Source organism: Caretta caretta, chromosome 4 (genome assembly GCF_965140235.1).
Source record: "Caretta caretta isolate rCarCar2 chromosome 4, rCarCar1.hap1, whole genome shotgun sequence".
Lineage (NCBI taxonomy): Eukaryota > Metazoa > Chordata > Testudines > Cheloniidae > Caretta > Caretta caretta.
In genome coordinates, this window is record NC_134209.1 from 150919082 (window position 1) to 150940258 (window position 21177).

The 21177-nt window shown below is 51.1% G+C and overlaps 1 protein-coding gene across 7 annotated transcripts in view; it reads right to left on the bottom strand.

Moving 5' to 3' along the window:
• Positions 1-21177, bottom strand: part of DYSF (dysferlin) — a 304292-nt gene that overhangs the window by 150468 nt on the left and 132647 nt on the right. For all 7 annotated transcript variants that reach the window (XM_075128161.1, XM_075128162.1, XM_075128163.1 and 4 more), the window contains 4 exons: positions 13993-14185; positions 8090-8245; positions 2155-2286; positions 1069-1235 (listed from right to left, as the gene is read on the bottom strand). In XM_075128161.1, coding sequence (XP_074984262.1) covers positions 1069-1235; positions 2155-2286; positions 8090-8245; positions 13993-14185 — 648 coding nt within the window. The remainder of the gene's footprint in view (positions 1-1068; positions 1236-2154; positions 2287-8089; positions 8246-13992; positions 14186-21177) is intronic.

A 21177-nucleotide genomic window follows, 5' to 3' on the forward strand; every position in this document is an offset into this window, starting at 1 on the left:
GTAATTGACAAATGCTATTTAAACAGGGAGCTCCCATGCCCCTTGCTGAGGGACAGATTCATAGATTCGAAGGCCAGAAGAGTCCATTGTGATCATCTAGTCCAGGGGTCCTCAAACTGGGGGTCGGGACCCCTCAGGGCATCGCGAGATTATTACATGGGGGGTTGCGACCTGTCAGCCTCCACCCCAAACCCCGCTTTGCCTCCATCATTTATAATGGTGTTAAATATACAAATATATATTTGTTCCCATGCAAGTACTTATAAACTGTGATCAAATCACCCCATATCTGCTTTTTGTTAGGCTAAGCAGACTGAGCTCCTTGAGTCTACTGCTACAAGGCAGTGTAGCGGGGTGGTCACGCAGTTCCCAGGCCGATTGGGGAAGCAGGCTCAGCTGTGGCCACGCGCCAATCAGGGCTCAGCTGGCCTTTATGAGAGAGCAGTGGGCCAGAAGCAGACAGAGTCTCCTCTAGCTGTGGAGGGAGCTGGGCCTGGCTGCTGGGGAGCTTGAGAAGGTACCTGGAGTGGAGCACGGCTGGGGAGCTCTAGCCTGGAAACCCCCCTCCTGGGCTGTGGCCTAGTATAAGGCCAAATAGGTACTGGGGTTGCGGGGGATAGCCCAAGGGGTAGGCAGAGGCAGCAGGTCCAAACCCCTCCTTGCCTGTGATGAGTGGCAATTAGACTGCAGTCTACCCCAGTGAGCGGGGGCTAGATGGTGGCTGGTAGTAGCCATGTACTGAGGCAAGGTGGGGATTGTGGGTGGGGGTTCCCCTGGGTGGGGAGACCCAGAGAGTGGGTGTACTGCCTGGGGCAGCATCCAAAGAAAGGGGCACCGGGGTCCAGGAGGGATGTGGGCCTGCAGAGGGTGCTGCGGAGCTGGAAACTGAGCTAATTCCCAGGAACCAGCAGGAGGTGCCACAGGGGTGAATCCCACCCCGTTACAGGCAGGTTTTCTTTAATCATTCTCGTGGCTCTTCTCTGAACCCTCTGCAATTGACCAACATCCCTCTTGAGTTGTGGGCACCAGAACTGTTATCTTACTGTGTCCATCAAGCGATCTACTCACGTCTTTTCTGGGCTGATGAACCAGTCCCCGGCCCACGTCCAGCCGACAGAGGGACGGAAGCTGTCCTTAGGCAGTTTGATTTTGCCGGTCACGTCGCTGTATTTGGGGTAGGTCAGGCCAGTCGTCCCCCAGTTCCCAACCAGTGCCAGCTTCACCTGGTTCTCATACTTAGACATCAAAATGAGAGACACTTTCAGGATAACAGTTGGGTATATGGGAACAGCGAGAGCATGGAAAGAGACCCACAGAGAGCAGCTACTTGGGAGTAAATTCACTACACAGGGAAGAGCACTCCATCATAGAGGCAGTTTGAGGGATACCGTCAAAGGAGTGGCCTGAGAAGCCAACTCCATGCAGGCCACCAAAGAGCGTGGCCATGATCTTCAGGGGCTGTTAACATGAGTGAAATCTGACTTAGTGACCCAGAGGTGAAGGACCCAACCCCCGGCTCAGGGTCTGCTTGGAATGACTGTGTTTACAGCTGGACTGTGGCTGCCCTTCCTGCCATGAATAACTGCACCAACTCGCAGCAGAGCCCTGAATTCACTTCCTTCCAGGGCAGGATGCTTACCTGCCACTTTAGCGCCCCTAGAGGGAAGAAGCGGGAGGACTCAAGGATCCAAAACTCAGTGTCAACCTAAGTTCCTTGTAAACTGCATGGCCACACAACTGCGCCGCAGCCTATTAAGTGCCGGGCAGGCGCTCGGGGAACCCAGACCTGCCGTGGCCAGGGGACAGGTGCCCCTCCCCCAGCCCGAACCCAGGCCCGTCCTGGACCTGCTGCGGCCAGGGGTGAGGCGCCCTGGTCCGACCGGGGAGGGTGGGGGAGAGAGAGCTGGGTGGAATCCTCTCTCCCTGCCGTAGCCCTGGGGCAGCCTGCACCCCCATCCAGAGCCCTCATTCCCCCCCCCATACCCCAACCCTCTGCCCCTCCCACACGCCAAACCCCTGGGCCCCACCCCACCACATGAATTTTGCTACGTGCACCAACTGATGTGACACATCACCTCCATATTGGTGCATACAACAAAATTCATTACGCACATGGGTGGGGAAAATTTAGAGGGAACACCGGTGTCCACTCACGGTTTCGGCAAAGACGGAGAGCTTCCCTTCTGCGTACTTGTTAAACTCCTTCTCGTCTACAGCCAGCCCAAACCAGAGCTGAACCTGCAACTGGGCCGGGATCCTGGGGCCCATCGCCTCTTCCTGTGGGTACTGCCAAAGAAAGGGAACCCAATTAATATCCGCAGGGCAGCGGCTGCCTGTTAAGGGTAAGGGCTGCTCTGGGCTAACGCCTGTCCAATAAGGATGAGAGAAGGTGGAAGCAGAGCCCTACTCACTCCTGTGCACCCAGTGACATAGAATCATAGAATATCAGGGTTGGAAGGGACCTCAGGAGGTCATCTAGTCCAACCCCCTGCTCAAAGCAGGACCAATCTCCAATTTTTGCCCCAGATCCCAAATGGCCCCCTCAAGGATTGAACTCACAACCCTGGGTTTAGCAGGCCAATGCTCAAACCATGGCCACCCAGGCGTGCAAACGAGTGTGTGGTGTGCCCTATAGTGGCTGCACTGCCTAGAATCTGCTCTTGGACAACAGAACCCCACGCCACCCCTGACCCGCTGTGCCCTGTTAGGGATCAGAGCCTGTGGCAAAGCCAATCTCTGGGCAACCTAACGAGTGCAGCTGGCTTATAGTCAGTTGCCTGATTGGCTCCACCTGTCAGCAGATCGGGTCTTAACCCCAGCAGCAGTTCATTGGGTGCTCAAAGTACTTGCCTGCTGCCACACCTGCTTTACTCTAACCCAGTCCTGCCCTTCAGCTCTGATTCCTGACTTCGGCTCTGCCCTGGGCTCCTATTTCTGCTCCAACCACTGGGCACAACTGCCCCACATCCCGGTCTTTGCCATGCCCTGTGGGCACAACCAGGTCCCTACTCTCCAGACAGCAGTGGCAGCCTGCTCCTGAAAAAACAGGCTGGTGCTTCAGCTTTTTGTGCCTGGGATCCTCAGCTCCCTCCGTCCTTCAGCTGGGATAGTGCCCACACTGAGCAGGGGGCTGCATGCACGGGGCGGAAGCTGCCTCCCCATGGCCCAAAGACCTACTGGTAAAGGGGGCAGGCAAAGGGAAACTGAGGCAGAGAAAGGGGTGGGGGAGAGTGAGGCTGAGCAGCTGAAGAGTGACCATGGCAGGCAAGGGGCAGGATGAAGGGGCGGTCCAAGAGCCAATGACAGTGCAGCAAATGCTGAGCGACAGGATGACGTCAAGAGGCCATGAAGTCCTTTCCGGCAGGCCCTGACTTCCCCGCTGCACCCTCTGGCCAGTGCTGGTTGCTCTGGGGACGGAGCCCCGAGGGTCTAGGGAGTCTGCCCCCTAAGAGCTCTCTGTGATTGCAGCTCCCCTGTGGAGGGTCACTCTGGATTAGGGGGTAGGTAAGGTGAGCTGGAAGGCCCTGATTTTCCACCAGTGCCCACAGTCACATGATGAGCACATGTGATGGGTCCTAAAGTACCACCAGTGCCCTCTGCTCCCGTCTGCATGCCCTGGAGCTGGTCTGTGCCAAACGCCAGCCTCCCAGCAGACAGGGCTGTGGAGCAGCCCCGCTTCCATACCAGCTCAGAGCCCACAGGAATGGGAAGCAGCATGCACAGGCTGCTACAGCCAAAGCGTGAGTCTGACACACGGGTACAGCTGCCTGAGAAGGCCCTGAGCCACTGCCAATGGGCCTGGAACCCTCTGCAACATCCCCAACATGCAAAGGGGACTGATGGACACAAGGGGGTGATGGCCCGAAGCACATTAACCACTGCATGCATTGCCATGCTGAGAGGGCACAGATGCTGGCATCAAAGATTACAAGCTCCCCCCATGTGCCCAGCAGTCTGGACCAGCTAACACTGCCTTGGCTAATGATACAGCATGTGGACATGTGCTGAGGCCAAATTCTGTCCAGTGATGCTGGTGTAAATCCAAAGTGGCCCCACGGGAGCCAGGGACACCTCCAGAGGGACACCTGAGTAAATGAGAGCAAAATCTGGTCCCTTCTCTTTAAAAAGCTTCTAAACTGTGTAAGTAACTGCATAAGCTGGTACCTCTCACAGGTAAATGGATCTGCTCTGTGCTCTTTATGTAGACAGGGAAATACACAATAACGCTCATCACTTGTATCGCATCTGACAACATCAAATGGCTTCCCAACTGGCCAACCTTGTTGCGTGCCCTGCCACTAGAGGGTAACAGCCTACTACTGCAGCTAAGCAGTGGAGTTACTCCATCAGCACAAATGGTGGAGGTCTGTGCTTCAGGGCTCAAACCCTAATGAAGACTGGTTCTTTTGGGGGGGGGGGAGTTGTTACTATAACCAGGTGGGAAACAATTTTCCTGTCCCATGAGCATTTTCAAGATTTCAAAATCTTGCCTGTTTTGCATCGGGATGAAACCAAGACCTTTTGAATATTCTGGTGAAAAGCCAGAGACACACCCTCTGCAGAATAGTCAATACTATGGCCCCCACTGTGACTCAGGCAAAGCAAGGACTTGAACCCAGGTTTCCCATGTGAGCATTCTATCCACTAGACAACTGGCTACACTGAAGTGGAAAGTGCTCACTAGCTCGCTCGCTCTCTCGTTTTCACTGACCCTTTCCTGTGAAAAGTTTTGGTGAATCGAGATACTTCCAACAAAAAACTATTCTGAAAAGCTCCAGACCAGATCTAGCTGTTCCATACCATTCCTCACAACACCCCTGTAAGCGAGGTAGGCAGGGGAAACTGAGGCAGAGCACAGTTAAGTGACTTGCCCCAGGTCCTGCAGCAAGCTAGGGATAGTACCCAGGTGTCCTGGCTTGCAGGTAAACCATGAGACAGGAGTCTTTTAGGCTGCTGACCTATTTTTACCCAGCAAAGAGCAGGAGAGAGGATGTGACTCTCTGCAAAGTGGTTGGTGCTGTTTATCTACTGGTAAGACGACCTTCAAGACTAAGACACTGAAAGCGGCCAACATATTTGAACAAAAATAGAAAAAATAAACAGTGAAATGTCTCGTTTGGTTTTTTTGCTCTCACTTGCTTTTTTTTTTTTTTTTAAGTGATGCTAGTTTTCCATCCGTAGCTGAAGTTGAGAAAAAAACTAAATATTTTGGTTCTTCCTTTCCTGCCAGCTGTTTTTTAGAGCTGCAGCTCCCAAATGGGGAGGACTGGAGAGAAGACATTTCATTCGAGACACAAGAAGCTTTCTTTGGCAAGGGGATCATAACTTCAGTTCATTTGGGTAGCTGCGGGTTGGGAATTTAAAACTCCCTCAGCCAAATTCTGTCCTCGTTTCCAACTGGGTAATCCCGCTGACTGCAGTGGGGTGGTGAAACAATCCCAAAATGCTGGCCCTTGGTGGAAATTGGACCCAGAAGCTTCTGTGCTAAAAAGGACAGGCTTCTAGCACAGGAGCTACAAGAATGGCATACTGGTAGCACTAGTCGGTGCTCAGCCACTTTGTGAGCCAGCAGCTACAGGGGAACCTAACCCAGGCTGAACCAGGAGGTTATGCTTGAACAGAAGTAACCAAGGACAGAAATTGTGAGGAAGGGACTCTGGGTACATCTACACTGCAATTAAAGTACCCGTGGCTGCGAGTCTTAGGAAACAGACTAGCTGAGGCCTAGGGAAAGTTACAATTCTTCCCCCCTTACAGATGAGCTGAGGCAGAGAGAGATTAAGTATGTCCCTGTATCCCAGCAGGATCGAGGGACACCACAGTGCTGAGGAAGACAGATGGTCAGCTGGAGAATGTCTGTGCTTTGACCTAGTTGTTTGATCACCTCCTGTGTTACTCATAGACTTCAAAGCCAGAAGGGACCATCGGGATCATCCAGTCTGACCTCCTGCACATCGCAGGCCACAGAACCTCACCCACTCACTCCGGTACTAGACCTCTAACCTCTGGCTGAGTCACTGACATCCTCCAATCAGGATCTAAAAGACTTCAAGTGGCAGAGAATCCACCACTGACTCTACTTCAAACTAGCGAGTGACATCAAACCAGGTCCGGCTCACCGTGTCCAGTAGGTGTCGCACTCCCACTCAAAGTAGCACCACGCTCACAAAGTTCTATGGCTGACTCCGCCCCCTGGGGAAAAGCCTTTGCAGGGAAAGAGGGAGACAGTGAAAACGTTGGTGTTGGGCACACAGATCACTGCCAACGGGCATTCTGGAGTGGGTTCTTCATGACAGCTCCCAGTACCTGCTGGGAGTGTGGAAGCAGGTTCGATTCCTGATGACAGCCAGTCCCCGGGAATCCTTACGCTGTCACTATGGCAGCTAGCCCTATGGCTGCAGTGGAGGAGCACTGCACCAGGAGACATTTTCCCCTTGCGAGTATGAGCAGGAGCAGCTCCCCAGTGAACAGCAGATTCTTGCCAGCAAGTTTAAAAAGTATGGATTGGATGAATGGACTACAAGGTGGAGAGAAAGCTGGCTAGACTGTCAGGCTCAACGGGTAGTGATCAACATCTCGATGTCTAGTTGGCAGCCAGTATCAAGTGGAGTGCCCCAAGGGTCGGTCCTGGGGCCGGTTTTGTTCAACTTCTTTATTAATGATCTGGACGATGGGATGGATAGCACCTTCAGAAAGTTTGCAGATGACACTAAGCTGGGGGGAGAGGTAGATATGCTGGAGGGTAGGGACAGGGTCCAGAGTGACCTAGACAAATTGGAGGATTGGCCCAAAAGAAATCGGATGAAGTTCAACAAGGACAAGTGCAGAGTCCTGCACTGAGGACGGAAGAATCCCATGCACCGCTACAGACTAGGGACCGAATGGCTAGGCAGCAGTTCTGCAGAAAAGGACCTAGGGATTACAGTGGACAAGAAGCTGGATATGAGTCAGCAGTGTGCCCTTGTTGCCAAGAAGGCTAAGGGCATATTCATAGGAGCATTGCCAGCAGATCGAGGGAAGTGATTATTCCCCTCTATTCAGCACTGGTGAGGCCACATCTGGAGTACTGCGTCCAGTTTTGAGCCCCCCACTACAGAAAGTGTGTGGACAAATTGGAGAGAATCCAGCGGAGGGCAACGAAAATGATCAGGGGGCTGGGGCACATGTCTTACGAGGAGAGGCTGATAGAACTGGGCTTATTTAGTCTGCAGAAGAGAAGAGCGAGGGGGGATTTGATAGCTGCTTTCCACTACCTGAAAGGGGGTTCCAAAGAGGATGGAGTTCGGCTGTTCTCAGTGGTGGCAGATGACAGAACAAGGAGCAATGGTCTCAAGTTGCAGTGGGGGAGGTCTAGGTTGGATATTAAGAAAAACTTTTTTACTAGGAGGGTGGTGAAGCACTGGAATGGGTTACCTAGGGAGGTGGTGGAATCTCCATCCTTAGAGGTTTTTAAGGCCCGGCTTGACAAAGCCCTGGCTGGGAGGATTTAGTTGGGATTGGTCCTGCTTTGAGCAGGATTAGATACCTCCTGAGGTCTCTTCCACCCGTAATCCTCTAGGATTCTACCCCCATGAAGCGGGTGTACCGCTGGCTGCAGTTGACGCTAACACCTCTACGTGCCTTTGGGAGGGGTGTGGAATCTGCCTCCTCCAGAAAGCTAATCATTTTTAGGATATTGCGTTCCGACATCAGAGGCCAAGTTCCATGTTCCCCATTTACAGATGGGGAAACTGAGTCACAGAGGTGCGACGCAACTTATCCAAGCACACCCAGCAAGCCAGGATTAGACCCAGATCTCTTGACTCCCAGGTGACTACTGGGGGGCAAACACCACAATCGGGGGGGGGGCCTTCCTCTGCACAGTTGGGGAGCAAAGACAAACACCAGAGAGTTCTCCCCTCCCCCTCACCTTGCAATCCCAAATAGGAGTGGAATCCAAACCCTAAACATCTGCTGTTTTTACAGGCACTGCTGGCTTTATTTTTTCCCTGTTTACAGATTTCCCTGCTGGGTTTTGTTGGTTATTTTTTAAGGGGAGAAAAATGTTATTAAAAACAAATATACTTTCAAAAAGAAAAACCCAACCTACTTTCAAAAATATCGTCTGAAGTTTCCCACAGTTCTTGCCACAGTAGTTGGCGCCGGTCCTGGAGAAAAGAACTTCATGGGCTGGCACCCGGGCGTAAGCCACGCGCTTGTCTCCTCGAAGCATCCAGATCACTATGTCTGGCAGGCTGTTCTGGGGCTGGAAAACACGGTGGCAGACAAATCGCATCTATTCAACCTCCCCAAATCAATACCATGAGTCAACAAAAATCCAGGCTGAAAAGTGAGACACGGAGGGGGATTAATGGAATCTCAGCAGGTCTCACCACAGAGCAGGCAGCTCCGAGACAGCTGGCAGGGTCGCAGAAAGCAGAGACGGGAAAGACCCATCATTATTAATGTATTACAGTAATGCTTACGTGCCCCAGTGGAGAACAGGGCCCCGTTATGCTAGGCATTATGTAAACACAGAGTCAGACAGTCTTCGCCCCAAAGAGCTTACTGTCAAAATAGACCAGATGGACAAAGGGTGGGAGGGGAAACTAAGGCACCAAACAGGGATGGGACTTGTCCAAGATCACACAGCAAGTTAAAGTCAGGAACCCAACCCAAGTCTGAACGCAGGGCCCTACCCACTGGACCACCCTGCCCCACTGTTACGCAGCTAGACCCATTCCTGCCTTCTGTAGTTGCAGACCCTCAGAATCAGTTGCTGGTTTGTTGGGGGTGTTTTCCTGTGCTTGAATTTCCCTGTCCATGAAAGGGGTCAGGCTACTTGACCTCAGCAGGAAGGAGGGAGGAAGCCCCCTAGTCTCCAAAAGCCCTCACCCACAAGAGCATCAGGTGTGGTGTCAGCATGTTTACATGTGGGGGTAGTAGGTGGAACTCACAATACCAACAAAAGGAGGAGGACACAGACCCAAAATTTAACACAGGGATAGGGGTGCAGGTCCCAGGGTCCAAACAAGGGATCCAGAAGGGGACACCACACAGAGGACCCCAGATAGTGCCCACTGCCCCGAGGAGGAGTCCAAGGAGCCAGTGGATGTCGCCCAGAAAAACTCTGCCCCAGAGTCGCAGAGACACCACACATACTCCTTGCAGCTTCCTCCTCCTGGCCTGTGCTGAGGACGACGGCCCTGGAGGCTGAAGGCCACTGGCTGTGACCACAGCAAAGACAGCCTGGCAAGGCAAGTGCATCCTGTGACGGGCTTCATCTCGGCAGTTTAGTCTCCATGGTTTAGTTGGCCTCTGCTGGTGGCGCCAACAAGGACACCATCTGCTGCCAAGTGCTGTGGGCACCTACCCACTACCCATGGGAAAAATAGTGGGTGCTTAGCACCCACCAGCCACAGCTGTTTGGGTAGCTGCCACCGATCAGCTGTTTGGCAGCTGGGGGAGGCACTTGGGTGAGGGTGGAGAACAGGGAGCAGCAGGTGGGCGGGGGCCTGGGGGGTGGAGTGGAGAGGCCTTGGGGCACAGCAGGGGTGGAGCACTCCCGGGGGTGTCACTCCTTTAGCTCAAGCGGTAGAGGTGTGAGCTTTCAGTGCAAAGGTCCTGGATTCACCCGCCGACGAAGGCACATGGTGGGAAGGGTCATTACACTAGGATTCAGCGCATCATTAAACACTCAGCACATGCGCTACGTGTAGCTCCCAAGCAGGGGCTGGGTATCTCAGATATGGAGCCTTCTGCCTGGCAGTCAAAGGTGAGGACCCAGCACAAGGTCAGAACTGATCACAAGCTGTTAGTTTCTCGTGGTTATTTGGTGGCCTTCTCCCAAGAACCACCATTGTGCCTGGCCCCCTTGCCGACAGACACAGCAGAGAAGGAAAGGACTGACTGGGACATGAACCCCCCTGCACCCTGCAAGCATGAGCAAGGCCCACTAGCCTGGTTTGCGTAGCAAGCCTGCGTGATGTGTGTCACAACCTTCTCTAGTGGCTGCTCCAGAAAGAGGATAACAGCCTACTGCTGCAGGCAGCTAATGGACTGTCTCCTTTGGCTTGGGCGGTAGCACGCTGTGCTTCGGTGCTGCCGGGCCAGGCCCCGCTGATGCCATGGGGGAGGAGTTACACGGGCACCGGTGTCAGTGCCGTGTAGTTTCTGTGCATCACTAGAGGCCGTTCCGCGGGGCTGCCGTTTTGGCATCTTTCGTCAGCTCGACAATTTCAAGACAGAAGTAGCGCCTGTCCCATGGCCAGTCCTAATTCAGGAGCGCAGAAACCATGCTACCCCGCTATTCCCTTTCGGCCACTTGCCCATTCCCCGGCGAGCCCCAGCCTGCAGGACGATGCTAGAGAGTGCAACTCTCAAGGCTCGGGGGCAAATTTCAAGCCCACCCAAACACGGTGCATTTGAAATTGTAGCTTAGATGCTGAAGTTATTGGGTTCTGCTTAGGGGAAGGGAGAGGGGGACGGAGTGGGGATGAAGGGTGAATGCAGAGACACAGAGGCTGGGAATGAGGAAGCAAAGAGAAATCCAGTGCAGGAAACAGCAGCAGAACAGCCTGGACTATTATCCTCAGCACCAAGCGTCCTATTTGCTTCAGCAGACGCTCCCCCAGCGTCAGGGCATTTCTCCCTCCTGTCCGGCCGGTGGCTCCTCTGCAGCACGGCCCCTCCAGCCAAGAGGGGAAAGCCACAGCAGCCAGTGGGATGCCCGGCCCCAGCCAGCAGGAGGTAGGCAAGCAAGGGCAGCCGACTCCCTTCACTAATCTGGACTTCAGGACCAAATGTTCTATTTCAAAGCTGGGGCTGGCAGAGTCGCAAACCAGAAACCACTGCAGCTGCTGGCCCACATTCTGAAATGTGCCTCCCTCTTCCCTGAGAGAGAGTCTCTGACTCCACAATCACAGCAGCTGGCAAGGGCGCCAGGTACCTCCTGTGCTGACCTCAGTGCTAAAGCTCTGTTGGGGGATGAAAATAGCCTGTCCCCAAAGGGGAGCGAGGGACTTTAGATCCCATTAAAGGAGGGACACCACAAAACCCTTCCTGTGGCTCCAGTCCCAAGGCAGGGAGGCCAGCTCCTTCTCTTCTGTGTTTTCACTGCGGGTGGCTTTAAAGATCACAGAAACAGTCACTGGGCTGCAACATCACCCCCCCGCCCCCCCAGCAACTGCCTGACCAGGATCTTGGAACAACCAAAGAAGAGATGGATCTCCCTCCGCCAGAGAATCCAGCCCCGGGTTTTACATCGTGCTGCTGGCTGGGCGTAGACTCTGGGGGCCAGCAGCACCCCATCTGGTACAAATCAACATTGCCACTAACTTCAGCGGAGCTATTTCCAGCCGCTGAGGTTCTAGCCCTGGGCATTTAAACCCAAATCACTCTCCCACTGAAATCAGTGGTAAAACTGCCTTGGCCATGGCTGTGGGGGGGTCTCACACCCTACAGGGGTAAGTGCAGCCTAGGTTGAATGTAGAGGGAATTAATAAAGCTCCAACTATGGCACTTTGCTACCAAATGTCATGGCTTTGTTTTAAGGAGCGCCCCATAGCCCAGGACACCATCCCAGGAACCGCCAGGCCCAGTTTTCAAACACAGGCATTTTAAGGGGGCTTCCAAACTCCCGCCTTTGATGTCGGAGTTGGCAGTTGGGCCAGCAAATTCCCCTCGGTTTGAAAATCAGGCCTTAGAAAGCTTTGATGGCTTGGAAACCAGAGGCTGCACCCCAAATTAACAGGCTAGACTCTGGATGTTCTAAATCCTGCCATTTAAGGTATAAAGCCAAGACTGACCGCCAGCCTAGATCCAAACACCGCCCAGATTTCAGGGAGTCAGGGTCCAAACAGGGGGGCTGGGCCCTACCTTGGATAATGGGCTGAACCCAAACCTCCAGATTCCCCAGCACCCCTGAACTTTAGGAACATTTGGATCCAGATCTGGATGCCCCTCACTCTCCCCAACCCCCCTCTAGAACAGAGTGTGGCAGAGAGGAGCCAAACCAATTGCTACCGAAGCTGATGGATAAAATTCACCCCTGTGCAGCAGGTCAGTCGAAGGCCTATGGACTCCATATATCAAGAGCTTAGGTGGGATGCACAGGCCCTTGCACTGATGTTCTGCACAGCAGCGACCTTCACCCTATGGGAAGCCAGCAGGCTTAAAAGCAAACCTGACCGGGGTGACATTGTCTGTATTGTGTATTTCTTCTGAGGTTAGAAACCCAGCCAGCCAGTGCCTTTAATGAAACCCCCAAGAAAACTGTTGTGGAGATCAGAGAGTGCCGATGTAAGTTTTCAGTATAGACCAGCCCTTACTCTGGCATAGCTATAGCATTTTAAATTCACTCCCTACCTTATTCCAGAATACCTTCCATGGACAGACAAGTCCTTAGCCCTCCAGAGCCAGCTCAGGTATGGGAGGGTGAGCTAGACATCTCCTCTGGCTTGTGCATCAGCAACAGAATTGCTTACTAGGATCCCCCCAGGCCTTCTCTGTGCTTAAAAGTTTGTCCCTTTAATTCTTTAAAGGCATAATTAAAGCAGAACTGCAAGGCTAGCATGGATGCAGTTATACCAGCACGACAGGCAGTTACATCAGCATACCGTATTCCAATTCAGTGAAGTGAAATAAGTTATACAGGTATAAAGCACCTTATACCGACATAAGTGTATCTACACCAGGCAGGCTTGGCTGGCATAACCACACAGGCAAAAATCACCCCCCTTACTGTCACAGTTATACCGGTAAATGTTTTAAAGTGTAGTGACAGCTCTGCAAACCCTCTGAAGGAAGTGAACTGCACAGGGGTTACCGAAGGAAGAATCTGTCCTGGAGCGCCCTTGCTACTCGAGATGATGAAGTGTGGAATGGAAAGGACCCAGTTTGGTCCTCAGATCCAAGGGAGAGTCTGCATGGATGGGTGAAGGGTTACCCCATCCTGGAGCAACCACTTGAATGGGCACAGGTGCCCAATGCAGTTTTGATCTGCTTTTAGTTAAGGACCAGCTGCTAATAGGTGGCTGCTTTTCACTGGTCCGGAATGAGCGCTTAGGCAGGTTTTGCTGTACAGGACAATGCCCAGATACTGAAAGGAATTTAAGTGCTTAACGCCCTTAGGCACCTAATGGGCTTTGATAATCTGTGCCAATATCAACATTTGCTTCAACTAGAGAAGAGTTTATTGTACCTGGAAGCTCCTGGCAATAGTTGAGCAGTCACAAAGTCCTAAACTATCTCATTTCTAATGAAGCAAACAGCCTACTGCTTGAAGGTTTGGGTGGGGATTATTAATTTCCAGATCATCGTCTGTTCCCCTGGTGGGTCGGTAACCTGCTGAGTCTCAAAGAGTACAATTCCTAGCGTGCATCAGTTTGGGAAAGTTCTAATGGTAAATTTGCTAAGAGGACACTCTGGAAAATTAATCCAAATTAACTAAAGGTGTCGATGTAAAGTGGATTACATAAACCACATTAAACTCTGATGCGGATGTTCATTCAGAATAAATGTGGCCTTAATTCGATTTAACTTCATTTGCTTCCAAAGTGAATATAACTAAAGCGAGTTAAGGCCATGTTAATTCTCAATGAGAGCATCCACACAGGGTTTTAATGGGGTTTAACTAATCCACTTCAACCATTCATTTAGATTAAGGCCTGAGCTATGCTAGAAAATTAGGTCAGCATAACTACGTTGCTCAGAGGTGTTAAAAAACCCTAAGTCCCTTTGTAGGTGTGAGGTTATGGAAGAATTCTTCCATCAACCTAGCTACCACCTCTCAGGGGGTGGGCAGTGTCTACTCTGAAACATTGCCCTGGTGTAGTGGCTCAGCTGTAATGTTTTAAGTGTAGACACCCCCACCGGTCCCTATGTAGGCAAATCCTAAGGAGTTGCTCCCGGTTAGGATGGCTTACCTCAAACAAGCCTGTAATAGCACCAAGATGGGCTGGGTGGGAAAGATAAAGAGCCATCAGGGCAAAAGCAATTCACCCCCACTTTTACCTCCTCTGCCATGGCTTTTAGTCTCAAGAGCCAGTCCTCAGCCTGGTCCAGCACTGTCTGGAGGTCAGAATCCTCATGCTTCAGGTTCAGAGCTGCCTGGACAATCTGGTTCAGGTTGGTGCTGCGGAATTTGTACATGTACTGATCCAGATGGGTGCTGGCTGTCTTGTTGCTGACATCAACGAGCGGCTGGCTGCAGATGGGGGGTGGGAGAAAGGAGCACAGAGAAACAGGCCAATGTTAGCTGTGCATTGCAAAGCAACGGCTTTACTGGGGACTTTCCTTTTATGAGCAAGTTTATGCAAAAATAACAAGCCACCAAAGAGATATTTGGTGACTGAACAAGCGCCAGGAGCAAGGAAGGTTCAAACCACACTTACAGCCCTCAGACACTATTGCAATGAGTTCCAAAAAGGAGTTGCAACTGAGCTTCGTGCATCACTACACACACACACACACACACATAAGTTGGCTCAACCTGCAATATAAATATTCCAGAAGCTCAACAGCATCTTCATCGTGCTAAGCTGTTTAAGAGTTTTCATGTTAAAACTCAATGATTTATGAGCTACCCTTATAGACATATTAAAGAACAAAAGTCCAACTGAAACAGAATGAGATCTGGGTTCAATTCCCAGCCCTTCCAGAGTGACGCTGAGCAAATCCCTTAACCTTTTTGTACTTTTTCTTCCCCATCTATAAAATGAGAAGGCAGACAGACAGACTGACTGATAGTCTATTATCTCTCTCACAGTCTTCTCAGGCTTAGTAAATCTTGCAGCAAGATGTTGTTTAAAAATAATTCCCATAATATGTGCAAATTGTGGGGCTGATAATGTCTCCGTCTAGTGGCTCTGCCACATATAGGCTAACTGCCTCCTTCCACTACAAATTACAAGTTCGTTTTTCCAGTTCAAATGGTAGAGGTCTATGATTCTGGCATTGAAAGTCATGGGCTCTATTCCCACTGACAAACTGTCCTGGATGTGGAGACTGGGAAAATGTCTGATTTATTTTTACAAAAGGATATGTGTGACTCACTTTCCCCTCTCACCTTGCTGGGCATGAAGGGGTTACCTTCTTTCTTGAAACATGAGAAGCAATGCAGTGACTGCAGAGAAGTCACTAAGCATGAATGAACCATCAGAAAGTAAATGTCACTAAGAGGTAATTACTGCAAATCCCTACACCCATGTTTTCAACCTTTTTTCTTTTCTGTAAAATTTGAATGAAGGTGTGGACCTCTTTGGAAATCTTAGACATAGTCTGCAGACACCCAGGGGTCCACGGACCACAGGTTGAAAATCACTGCTCTAGACAGATAAGCAGGTTTGCGGAAGTACCACCCCCTGGTGCGGAATGGCATAGACTGTTTTTGACAACATTCAAGCGGCCCAGCAGACAAGGAACAGAGAAATACATAAAGTGGGAGGACAGCTATAGAGGAAGGGTCACTCACACTGGATCTAAGAACTCACACGAGATGGTAACCAACAGGAACAAAGTTGCTAGAAGGGTCTGAAGGGCTTTGAGACCTACCAGCTCTTGTGCACCATGGGTGACACCTGTGGAGCTGGGCATACATATAAGCGGTTTGTTGTTGTCAAGATCGGCTTCCTCTGTAATGCTTTTGGTTCTGAATAAATACTTTGCTTTATGAAGGCTGGCTGGTCTCCGGTAAATCCTGCCCATTGCCGCAAGGAGATCACAGGACGGCAATTGCTGAGCTAAACTCGGACTTACTAAGGTGATCACAGTGAATGGAAGGAGAAATTGCAGCCTAAATCCCTGGTCTGGAGGGAAAGGAACAAATTCCCACCCCAAAAAAGATGACAGCTTGAGGCTTGAGATCTAAGGGCGTGCCATGAAAGAGACCATGAAGATGGCAGAGGGATAGTTAAGCCTGAAACCGTGACAACAGGGCCATCAGAACTGTATCCCTAACTAAAGTCATGGCCCCAATAAATTCATTGCTTGCGCCAGAATTTCCGCTTTCATTGTAAAAATATAATTCCAGTTCTTGCCCAGATGGTTGCAGAGATAACCTCACAGAGGTGAGCCAAGGTTCAGCCAATGCAGGGCTTCCTGCCTGAGTCCACACAGTCTGAAACATCTCTGAGAGGTGTGAACTGCCCCAGTAATCTCAACCGGGGCCGTGTGGACTCCATGATTCTGCAGCCATAGTGTTTAAGATCTCATCTGAAAAAACTCCAACACTGCAAACTGCATAGGATTCAATCATCTGCCCAAGATAGACAAGTGGGGCAGGAGTAACCACTTGAGAGTAAGCAGTTGAAGTCTGCCATGCATTTTGTTAAGAGAGCCTTCACCCTGTACCTAGTTCTGGGTGGTTGCTGTATGAACTATCCTTGAGAAATTGTTCCAATGGCTAATTTCCCTCACTGTTAAAAATGTACAACTTCTTTCCCATCTCAATTTGTCTCCCTTCAACTTCCAGCTATTGGATCATGTTATACCTTTCTCTGCCAGACTGAAGTGCCTATTATCGAATTTCTGGTCCCTATGTAGATACTTATAGGCTGTGATCAAGTCACCCCCTTAAACTTCTCTATAGCTCCTTGAGTCTATCGCTATAAGGCAGGTGTTCTAATTCTTTAATCATTTTCGTGGCTCTTCTCTGAACCCTCTCCAATTTATCAACATCCTTCTTGAATTGTGGAAAACAGCAGAGGTTACAGCAGAGCCAAATACAGAGGTAAAGTAACCTCCCAAGGGATAGACATACAGCTAATCCAGAAGCACTGGGCTCCTCACAGGGATGCTCAATACCTCTTACCAACCATGGTGGATGCTGATGGTAGAACCATTAGCAATCACTTTAGGAGAGACTGTGAACTAAAATAAATGGCTTTCTGCAAGTAGACAACAGATAGCCTGAAAGACAGTATAGTGCAGTGGCTGGGGAACTAGGCTAACATTCAGGAAACTGAGGCACAGAGCGGGGAAGGGACTTGACCATTGACTTGCTGGGTGAACTTGGACAAGTCATTTCCTCTCCCACCTTTTGTCTGATTAAAGTGTAAGCTCTTTGGGGCAGGGACTGTCTCTCACTATGGTTGTATAGTACCTATTGCAATGGGGGCTCGATCTCACTGCTACCATAGTACAGATAATAAAGGCATTTGACAAACATCCCTCCCAGCCAATGTTCTTGTCAGATAGGAATTATAATCACCATTTTACAGATGGGAAAACTATGTCCCAGGCCGGTGCAATTCGTTGCTCAGTCTCATACAGAAAGCGGCCGAGCCACGAACAGAACCCAGGAGCCCTGCTAGCTTCCCCCACCACTCTCTCTATAATGGAATATAATAGCTTTGAGACATGAAAGAATGGCAATAACACAGATCAGTGGTTCTCAATCAGGGGTAAGCGTACCCCTGGGGGCAGGCAGAGCTCTTCCAGGGGGTACATCAGCTCATCTAGATATTTTCCTAATTTTACAACAGGCTACATAAAAAGGCACTAGCAAAGTCAGAACAAACTAAAATTTCTTACGACTTGTTTTATAGTGCTCTATATACTATATGCTGAAAGGTAAGTACAATATTTATATTCCAATCATTTTATTTTATAATTATATGGTAAAACTGACAACGTCAGCAATTTTTCAGTAATAGTGTGCAGCCACTCCCATTTGACACCGTCAAACTAGGCCTGAATAAAGACTGGAAGTGGCTGGGTCACTACAAAAAATAATTTTCCCTCTGTTCATATTCACCCCTTCTTGTCAACTGTTGGGAATGGGCCATACATCCACCCTAATTGAATTGGCCTCGTTAGCACTGACCCCCCACTCAGTAACACAACTCCCATCTTTTCATGTGCTGTGTATTTATACCTGCCTACTGTGTATTCCACTCCATGCATCTGATGAAGTGGGTTCTAGCCCACAAAAGCTTATGCCCAAATAAATGTGTTAGTCTCTAAGGTGCCACAAGGACTCCCCTTTGTTTTTGCTGATACAGATTAACACGGCTACCCCTCTCAAAGCTGAAGCAAAAAAGGCATTAACTCCAGCCATGGCTGTGTTTTCTGTCATTGTCTTTCCCTCCTCATTGAATAATAGGCTTGCCCAGAAGAGTCTTCCTCTTCTGTCTCATGTATTTGTAAAATGTTTTCTTTTTACCGTTTATATCCCTAATTTGTTTAAACTTGTTTTGCCTTCACCTTACTAATTTTGTCTCTACAGGCTTCTGTTGTTGTTTTTTATATCTTCATCCTTCATAATTTGTTTCCAATTTTTATAGGACTCTTTTTTGAGTTTCAGGTCATTGAAGATCTCCTGGTTAACCGGGGTGGTCTCTTACCATACTCCTCTCATAGAATATAGAATATCAGGGTTGGAAGGGACTTCAGGAGGTCATCTAGTCCAACCCCCTGCTCAAAGCAGGACCAATCCCCAACTAAATCTTCTCAGCCAGGGCTTTGTCAAGCCTGACCTTAAAAACCTCAAAGGAAAGAGATTCCACTACCTCCCTAGGTAACCCATTCCAGTGCTTCACCACCCTCCTACTGAAAAAGATTTTCCTAATATCCAACCTAAACCTCCCCCACTGCAACTTGAGACCTTTGCTCCTTGTTCTGTCACCTGCTACCACTGAGAACAGTCTAGAGCCATCCTCTTTGGAACCCCCTTTCAGGCAGTTGAAAGCAGCTATCAAATCCCCCCTCATTCTTCTCTTCTGCAGGCTAAACAATCCCAGCTCCCTCAGCCTCTCCTCATAACTCATGTGTTCCAGTCCCCTAACCATTTTTGTTGCCCTCCGCTGGACTCTTTCCAATTTTTTCACATCCTTCTTGTAGTGTGGGGCCCAAAACTGGACACAGTACTCCAGATGAGGCCTCACCAATGTCAAATAGAGGGGAACGATCACGTCCCTCGATCTGCTGGCAATGCCCCTACTTATACAGCCCAAAATGCCATTGGCCTTCTTGGCAACAAGGGCACACTGTTGACTCATATCCAGCTTCTCGTCCACTGTAATCCCTAGGTCCTTTTCTGCAGAATGGCTGCCAAGCCACTCGGTCCCTAGTCTATAGCGGTGCATGGGATTCTTCCGTCCTTAGTGCAGGACTCTGCACTTGTCCTTGTTGAACCTCATCCGATTTCTTTTGGCCCAATCCTCTAATTTGTCTAGGTCCCTCTGTATCCTATCCCTCCCCTCCAGCGTATCTACCACTCCTCCCCTATCACAGTGGGATAGTTTGTTCTTGTGCCCTTAATAATGTCTCTGTCAAAAACTGCCAACAAGTCTGAACTCTTTTTTTCCCCCAGGACTTACTTCTCATTGGGGGAAATCTTACCTACCAGCTCCCCCTCTGATTGGCTGCCTTTCCCATGGCCCCGCCTCCTAGGGAAGAGAAGCTAATCCGAAATGCTGCAGAAGCAGGCAGAGCTCTCCCTGCTCCTCTTGGAGGGGGCGGGGGGAGCAGAGACCCCAGCAGCTGAAAGACCCTCCTTTCCCTTCCTCCCTGTGAGCAATAGGACACCCCTTGCTTCTCCTCCTCCCACTGCAGCACCTGGCTGGGGGCCAGGAGGGATGGGGACCTGCCCCGGCAGGCCTGGGAAAGGGAGGGGACCCACTGCAGCCCCCCAGATCTGGGAGAGGGCGATGAAGAACTATGAGCTGCAGGAGGCCAGGGGGCAGGTTGAGGGCAGGGGAATGGGCAGAGTACCTGCAAGCAGAGGCCAGAAACACCGATACATACATTTGGGAGTGCTAGTAACAGTAATTGACTCACACACATGTGCGGGGGAGAGGGCAGGGAGTGAAAAGTTCAAACATCAAAAGACTGAACAAAACTACACTATCGTCTTTTTAAAAAACAAATCTCATGATTTTGGTCCAATCTCCTGGTTTGGGGTCTATCTCAGGGTGTTTGAACCATCGGGGTTGGCCAGGCTGCTACAGGGAGACTCTGTCTCTTTAACATGCAGGAGGCTACGAGTCCCAGTGGCCACTGGGTACAGGGTATATGATGGGACTGGTGGCCACTGGAGGTGGGGGGGCAGAGCACTGGGGCTGCAGTGAATGGGGAAGGTCCCATTTCTCCCTCTTTTGCCCAGCTGCAGCTCATAAGCCCCTTTTTTTCCTGGCCCAGTGGGTGGCTGGCCCTGTTTTATCTCCAATTAGCCACCTGGTCAATCCCAGTTCCAACCGGCCACCAGGTCAACCCAGGGAATGAGGCAGAAATTTTCTAAGTCCCCACCCAGCCACCAGGTCAACCCCAGCTCCGACCAGCCACCAGGTCAACCCCAGGGAAAAAGTCTGGAAAGTTTCTCATCCCAAACCGGCCACCAGGTCAACCCCCCCAGAGAATAAGCGCTGTCGGACCCCACCTCCCTGGCGGTGGGGAGCAGCAGTTTCGCTCAGGTCCGTTGCCCAGGGCGGACCAGGCCCGAGAGTAGAGCGAAGGAGGGAGTTCCCCTAACTGGCTCCAGCGAAATCTGGGGGCGCCCTCCGCTAGCAGCACAGTTGAGGCCCGTCACGTTACAACTGCTGGTCATGATACTCCGGCGGGTGGACCGACGGCTCCACCATGGCCATGAGTCACCCCTCTAAGGCCCTGGCGGGCGCAGTAGTGAGGATTACACCGCAGGGACCGGGATGTCAGCACGTGGGCTCTGCACTCCAACACACGCGCACGCGCAGTGCGTTACCCTCGAGAGCCAACACGCAGGCCGCCGGGAGCCTACGTGCCATTGACTGAGTCTGACCCCGCGAGACCGAGGCCCCGCAGGACAGGCCCAGCAACCCCACGCTGCATCCATGGTGGAGAAACCCCGAAGGTGTTTCCCCGACCACCTGTCCCTGCGGGAGGTTCCAGGTGGCCCTTAGCTGGTCAGCTCGGTACAGGAGTGAGGAAGGGGGGGGAAGGGGAGATGGAGGAGGAGTACTCTCGGGCCCAGAAGTAGCTCCATCCCCTTCCTCACACCAAGCTCAGCATGCCCGGGACGCCGAGCCTGTCCCTGCACTGACCAGCTCGACAGCATCATGACAAGAACCCGCAGGAACCCGCACAAATGAGCCAGGTGAAAAAGGGCAGCCGCCGCTGGCCCCGGGAGAACCCGCTTGTGAGCCCCGCCCTGTGGATGCTGTAGCTGGGTAAGAGAGGCAGGATCGACCCCTTCGGGAGAACCACCTTCCCCGTTCACCGCAG